Source organism: Globicephala melas, chromosome 3, assembly GCF_963455315.2.
Source record: "Globicephala melas chromosome 3, mGloMel1.2, whole genome shotgun sequence".
NCBI classification, from domain to species: domain Eukaryota; kingdom Metazoa; phylum Chordata; class Mammalia; order Artiodactyla; family Delphinidae; genus Globicephala; species Globicephala melas.
In genome coordinates, this window is record NC_083316.1 from 33,532,170 (window position 1) to 33,539,521 (window position 7,352).

General features: G+C 43.8%; 1 protein-coding gene across 6 annotated transcripts in view; it reads right to left on the bottom strand.

Moving 5' to 3' along the window:
* PRKAA1 (protein kinase AMP-activated catalytic subunit alpha 1) overlaps positions 1 to 6,541 on the bottom strand; it is a 46,394-nt gene extending 39,853 nt beyond the window's left edge. For 2 of the 6 annotated variants that reach the window (XM_060295732.2, XM_030882037.3), the window contains exons 1-2: positions 6,412 to 6,424; positions 5,083 to 5,206 (exon numbers count right to left, since the gene is read on the bottom strand). Coding sequence is in view for 1 of the 6 variants with exons in the window: in XM_030882035.2 (XP_030737895.1) it covers positions 6,412 to 6,538 (127 nt within the window). In the remaining 5 variants the exon portion in view is untranslated. Of the gene's footprint in view, positions 1 to 5,074; positions 5,207 to 6,411 lie in introns of those variants that run through there. The other 4 variants (XM_060295733.1, XM_030882035.2, XM_060295735.1 and 1 more) reach the window with 4 other exon arrangements.
* Between the last annotated feature and the right edge of the window lie 811 nt (positions 6,542 to 7,352).

The window sequence follows — 7,352 nt, forward strand, 5'->3', positions numbered from 1 at the left end:
CCATGTCTCCTATATTGGCAGGCGGATTCTTTTTTTTTTTATAAATTTATTTATTTTATTTATTTATTTTTGGCTGTGTTGGGTCTTCGTTGCTGCACATGAGCTTTCTCTAGTTGCGGCAAGCAGGGGCTACTCTTCATTGCAGTGAGCGAGCTTCTCATTGCGGTGCACGTGTCGTGGAGCACGGGATCTAGGCGCATGGGCTTCAGTAGTTGCAGCATATAGGCTCAGTAGTTGCAGCATATAGGCTCAGTAGTTGTGGCTCACGGGCTCTAGAGCACAGGCTCAGTAGTTGTGGAGCGTGGGCTTAGTTGCTCGGCAGGCGGATTCTTAACCACTATGCCACCAGGGAAGTCCCATCCAAGAATTCTTAAATGGAACACAGTGATGATGGGGAACCAAGCAAATGTTCACCTTGTATGAGCATCAGTTACTCCCTATGCCCTCACACAGTGACATCCATGGGAGTTACTTCTTGCTCCCAGACTATTATGTTCCAGCTCCTAGGGTTTTCTGCTTTTTCAAGTTGTGTCTCATCCTTCAAAGACTATCAGGAGTCAACTCACAGCCTCCTCTCCAATGTTCTAATTTCAGGATTCTAAGTTTCTATGGGCTAGAAAAATCATAAAACTAAAATTATTAGAATAGACTTTCTAAAGTATGCTCTACAAAACACTAGGACTGGAAACTCTCCACAGAAAAAGACTTCATAATCAAGGAGTCTGGGAAAGGATGTCTGCTCTCCCTTTTGGAAACTCATTATACATATTAATATAGTAATGGCTCTAAAGAGCCCTGCCGTAAGGAAACCTAACAAACGTTTAACCTGGTATTTCCCAGTCTTAATTGGATCCAGGTTTTTCCCTCAGAAGTTTTAAAATATGTTGGGCTTCCCTGGTGGCACAGTGGTTGAGAGTCCGCCTGCCGATGCAGGGGTCATGGGTTCATGCCCCGATCCGGGAAGATCCCACATGCTGCGGAGCAGTGGCTGGGCCCGAGAGCCATGGCCGCTGAGCCTGCACGTCCAGAGCCTCTGCTCCGCAACGGGAGAGGCCACAACAGTGAGAGGCCCGTGTACCGCAAAAAAAAAAAAGTTTTAAAATGTGTCCCAACATTGATTCTCTAAATATTTTCTCTTTCAGAGTAGGCAGTATCTCCTATTATTTTTCTCCCTTTTTCCTCCCAGCAAAATCTTACTAATTTAAGGCCATAATATAATATGTCATGTTTTCCTTACTTGTAAGAACACAGATATCTGCCTTGAATCCAACTGGCAACGTACTTCAGCATTAGAATTTCAGTAGCGTAATACTTTTGAAAATATAGTCACCTTATTATAGCTTAGGAAACACATTATCACATTCGATCCTCACAATAAACCTATGATACAGGTAACATGAGGCTCTGGGAGATTAATTTGTTGAAGTAAAGCTATTAACTGATCAAGTTGGAACCGGTCTTCTAATTAGAAATATTCCAAGTCTTGGACCTCTCCACTCTACCCCACCATCAAAGTGCAGTGGAAAGGGGAAAAAAGCCTTGGCACAATATCAAAACCTGAACTTTTTCTCAAAACTAGGCTAAAGATTCTCCAGTGACTTAACTCAGTTACAGCCAAATTAACTGCTGCTCCATAAGTCAATCAGTGCAGTAAATGGACTTTGTCAGGAATATGCATTACTAAGATATTTCTCCCCTTTTCCAAAGCTCAAAACGTTACTCTTCAGACTGTCACTGTTTTACAGTAATGCTAAGATGTTGCTTTTCAGTGAAATAGAAGACAGGTATTTCTGCCATGAAAGACTTGAGTCATTCACAGCAAAGGTTACCAGAATTCACAATGTCTCCCGCACAACAAAAGCAACAGATGAGTCAACTAAATATTAGCTAACAACCTGTTATTGCTTTCTAAAGGGAACTTTGTCTAACTGTAGAACAGTGTAACAGATGCTTTTCTAATCAGCTATGTAATCCTGAAGTAAAACAAGATCATACTTTGAAAGAGAGAATTTTAAATACTGATAAAGAGACGCCACAAAGATGGAAATATTTATAAAGATATTCTAATCACCCAACTATTTCATTCTCACTCTAAAATTGAAAAAAAAAAATCTCACTGCTAAAAGCATCAGGGAAATAACTTAATCCTAGAGAGAGATGAGTTTTAAAAGCTATAGGTGGAAATGTGAGAAAGGTACTTTTCCTTATCCAAACATTTCAGGCATCCCAAAAGGCAAGCCAAATACCCATGTTCCACCCAACAGTAGCTTAAGCAGTAAAACATTAACAGATGCAACTGAAGCCCAGTCTGACTCCTCCCAGATTCCTTTCTCCTTTCTCTCTCCCTAGAGGTTACCACTATCTTGAATGTGGTGTTTGTCTTTCCCACAGGTATGAATCCATAAATGATCCAGTAACAATGTTTTTCATATGGTTATTTTACAAATTTAATTTTATATATTCTTTTGAATACATAATACCTGCACTACACAATTCAAAACTATAAAAAAATATACAGTGACATGTCCCTCTGCTACCTAGTTCCCCTCCCCTGAACAACTAATGTAACAGTTTCGTGTGTATCTTTAAAGAGACACTCTATACATATGCAAGTAGTTACACTTACTTTAATTTGTCCCTGCTCTTTATACACAAATGGTAGGAATACTATATACTTTGTTCTACTATCCCCTTATTTTTTCCTCTTAAAAATACACATTGGAGGGCTTCCCTGGTGGTGCAGTGGTTGAGAGTCCGCCTGCCGATGCAGGGGACACGGGTTCCTGTCCCGGTCTGGGAAGATCCCACATGCCGCGGAGCAGCTGGGCCCGTGAGTCATGGCCGCTGAGCCTGCGCGTCCGGAGCCTGTGCTCAGCAATGGGAGAGGCCACAACAGTGAGAGGCCCGCGTACCGCAAAAAAAAACCCCAAAAAAACCACATTGGAAACTGTTCCCTGTATTATATGAAGTCGCTTGTTTTTTTTTCCTTTTTTCCTAATATCTGCAAGGTATACCACTATGGATAAACCATAATTTAACTATTGTCCTACTAGAAAGGTTACTTCCAATCTCTTGTATTTATAAACAATATGATAATGAATAACTCATTATTTCATACACCTGTAGGATAAATTCCTAGAAGTTGAATTGCTGGGTTAACTTTAATAAATACTGTCATACTCTATAGAGGTGGTACAAATTTGTCCTCCTACCAGTAATGCATGAGTGTTTTTGCATGTTTTTAAATTTTATATGAATAACATGACTATATATATTCTTCAACTTCTTGTTTTTGTGGCCTAACCTTATATACTTGAAATTCACCCATGCTGATATATATAGCTCTAATTCACATATCGATTTTTTACTTAAAGAAGCTTTTAAGTAACTTCTTTGATTCATTCAAAGAGTCACCTATTTATCTTAAATTGCAGTTTTATATAGAAATACTCACCAAATTAATAAATAGATTGTATGTATAAACAGCTCATTTGCCAAAGACTACCCACCCTACTAAAGAGGCATCTTCTTTTGGAAAACTAACAAAAACTGTCATTTAAATTTACTGCAGTAGTAACATGACTCTGTTCATCCATGCTTTTATAATTGTTCTGGGAGGAAAGGGGACTAGACCCCACAAGGGAGTGGAGACTAACACCTTGACAACCGGGGAGTGGGGGGGGAGAAAAAAGTATCTTGGAAATAATAAGATAATTCAAGCATAATCCCAAACTAACCCTAGCTGTCTATTTAAAGTTTCCCCTCAAAATGTTACCATTAAATTACCAAAGGATCTTTTTTAAACCTGTAACAAGAAACAAAATAATTCATATGAATTTAAAGTCCTCTCTGCACCCCCCCCCCATAAGTTTCCTATAAGATGGAATACCATATCGGGAATTTTTCTGCATATCTGTATAACATCCTCTATTAGACTCCTTTTCTATGTTAAATTTAGCAATGTGTATGACTAATTTTAAAACCTCTAGCTAATCCAAATTGTCTCCATTGAAATATGTGGCTAATCATATAATTTATAAGAATTCTTGTCAAATTCTTGGCTACTGTAAGTTACCGTCGTCACCACTACAGTGGCTATTTTTGCTTGCTCACTGGGCAGCTATGTCCCCCTTCCTCTCTTCTAAAAAAAACCCATTTCTGTGTAGGTATCTACTCTGTCCCCCCATACTATTCAAGTACTTCAGAAGAAGATGCCCCCCACACACACACACACGTCCAGGAGTGGGCCATATTCCTCTAAGGGTAATACCATCTCTCCTGCTAGTGCCTACTTATAGGAACACAAGCCTAAGCCAGTTAGCACATGGTATCCCTGGCCAGAGGGAATGATTGAGCCAATGAGACTCATGAGGGCTATGCTGGGGCTTCCTTGCTCTGGACAGAGAACCACAGAAAGAGATGTTCTTGGCTAGGCTGAGTTGGATTTTCTTATTTGGGACAGAAAGCATTCCAACTGTTCAACAACTTTAAAAAATGCACTGGTTGAAGATTTTGACCACCATCAATTAATGTATTTATGAACAAATGAACCATATCTATAAAACCTATGATCCTTTGACTAATACTGGCCTTTCTATATTTGGAGAGATTGTTGACTTTGACAGTGTGTGGTATTTCAAGAGAAGCACATGTGGAGGAGCGAAGGTTAAGGAATAGCAGTCACTGGAGGGATTCAAGGCACAGCCACATCACAGATCAAACCCAGGAAATGAGAAATATCCTCTTGCTTTCCTATCTGCCATGCCAAAAGCCACCTAGCCAATAAGAAAGTGAGACCTGACTCTGCTCAGGTCTATATTAGGAAAACAATGAGTATCCTAATCCAAACAGAACTCTGGGAGGGGTGAAGGCATCAAAACTGTTATTACTATTTGGGTGGCATTAATGAGTATTTCTTACAAATACTTATAAACTGAAAGTTTGTAATTGCTAACAAGTAAAGAGACAACATCACCAAAAATAAATAACTTCAGAAGCACAGAAACATCTTACTGGCCTAATACAGACCCACCCTAATGGCTGTTATTACCCTATTCTGGCATTTGCTTCTTACTTTCTTACATTGTTGGCCTTGCTGATTTTCTTAAGAAGGTTTAGGCAGTTGCTTCCCTGTGGGCTATACAGCAATTTTCCAGTTCTATGACTCAGAAAGAGCAAGAGAAGGAAGGGCTCTCCTCTTCCATCCCTAGATAAAATCAGAAAATGTTTATTTAGCTCCGATAGAGCAAGGCTCAGTTAGTTAATTCACTGTACAGACTTTCACAAACTTTTTTCTCTTTCAAGTCAAATATTTACCAAGCGCTTAGTATATGCAAGTCACAGGCTATTTATCCAAAGCCAATGCATGAATTATTTTTATCAGTTCCATACTTCCTTCCTCTACATCCCTAATAATAAAGTCAAATATTTTGAAGGAAAAATATTTATGCCTCACAAAATTTGCAATTAAACTTTTTGTGCCAGCACTGGTGGACTGGAGAGCAAGTTTGTTATTTCCGGAATACTGTATTGAAACACAAGGGTAAGCGATTCCACTTTTCTTTAAAGAAAAAAATTTTTTTTCAAGTAATGTACATAAAACTATTAATTAAAATATAAATATCCTGTGAAAATAAACGGAAACTAACTGCATCAGTGAATTAATAAACACTATCTGGAAGCAAAATCTGCACTGCCTACCAGGTTTGGTAATTCAGAAACACTGAAGGCACGGCGTCTGCTTTCAGACCATAAACCAAGGATCGCAAATACATGTAGGACCAGTTTATATTCATTAACTGCTCCGAAAAAAATTAGTGATCCTTTCCGACAAAATAGCCTTTTTTTTTTTTTTTTAACTCTGTAAACTACTCCCCAAAGCAACCTTACTTCGGGGGAACACATTTCACACTTGAGAATCACCCAGGGCAGGTAAGTCAACAGCCTTCTGAAGAGGACTGAAATATGGACAATGCCGAGGACGGCCAGGGAACCGATGGGCTGGCCCTGAGCCGAGGGATCACAGCTGGGACGAACGGCGGGCCGCCTCTCCAGGGTTCCCGGCCAAGACCCCGGCGCCCCCACCCAGCTAAGGGAGCGAGTAGTGCAGCCCCCGACCGTCAGGCCTGGGAAAGTTCGCACCTCTGCATCCCCGCCCCTCGCACGGACGAGCCCCTCCGGCCGTCGCACCGTCGCCATGGCGACCAGTCCCCACCCCACCCCCGCCCTCCCAGGGGGCGCCGCTCCGCAGTCCCGCCGTGGCCTCCGGCTCTACTCCGGCCGGAGCCTGGACAGGGACTGCCGAGCCCGGGGGACGAGGAACGCAAGGGGCGGGGGAGGATGAAGAGATGCGAAAGGCGGAAGTCACTCGGATCCCGGGCTGAGGCCGAGCCTTGCCCCGGAGGTCCTCACCCTTCACTTTGCCGAACGTCCCGACCCCCAGCGTGTCTCCCAGGATGTAGTGGCCGATCTTCACCCGCCCGTCGTGTTTCTGCTTCTCGGCTGTCGCCATCTTTCTCCAGGAACTGAGTCTGCGCATGGCGCCGCGGGAGGGGGCGGAGGGGGCGGGCAGGGCCGCGCCGGGGGCGGGCGGGGAGAGGGTGGGGACGCGGGAGGGGAGCCGCGTAGCCGAGCCACCGCCCTGCGCCGTCCGCCGTGTCCCCGCAGCCAGCCGTCGGGCGCAGACGCTCCCCCTGGCGGGGCTGGCGGGGGTCTCTGGGAGGGGCCCCGGTACCTCGCTCCATGCCCTGCATCCTTGCGGCATCGGGCGCCCGCCCACCTGCGCTCGGGAGGGGGCTTCCTGGATTGCAGAGAAGGGCCGCAGCCCCTCGGCTCCTTTCCTCTGGCGGAGTCTCTACAGGCAGTGGTCTCCCCTAATTATTACTCCGGAGTCGTGGGGACCCGCTCCCCTTCCTATTCCAAGGTGGGGAGATGGGCACTGGGGAAGTTGCTTGGGTAAGGCAGATATGTGGCTTGTTATCAGTGCAGCGTGAATTGAAACATGGCTGGAGACACCACCCTGCCACTGTTTTCTAACCTTTTCATTTTTCCTGTTCGGATGGAATCTATAAGCCCCTGGGAGTTGTCACTTGCATCTTTGATGAAGTTTCCTTTTCCTCCACTCCACCTGCCACCCGCGCTGCTCTTTTTTACTTTGAGCCACTAAGTTGCTATTGGGCACCTCGACAGCTCAAGAAGCGAGAGATGTTGGTCTTTCCTCCTGCTGGATGCCCTCCTGAAATGTTCTCCCCACAACAAGCTCTGAGGAAGGAGCAGGTTGGGGTTAAGGGTGAATGTGTGTGTGTTCGGGAAGCAGGATGCTACCCAGACATTTGGATGTATAGGAATTAATA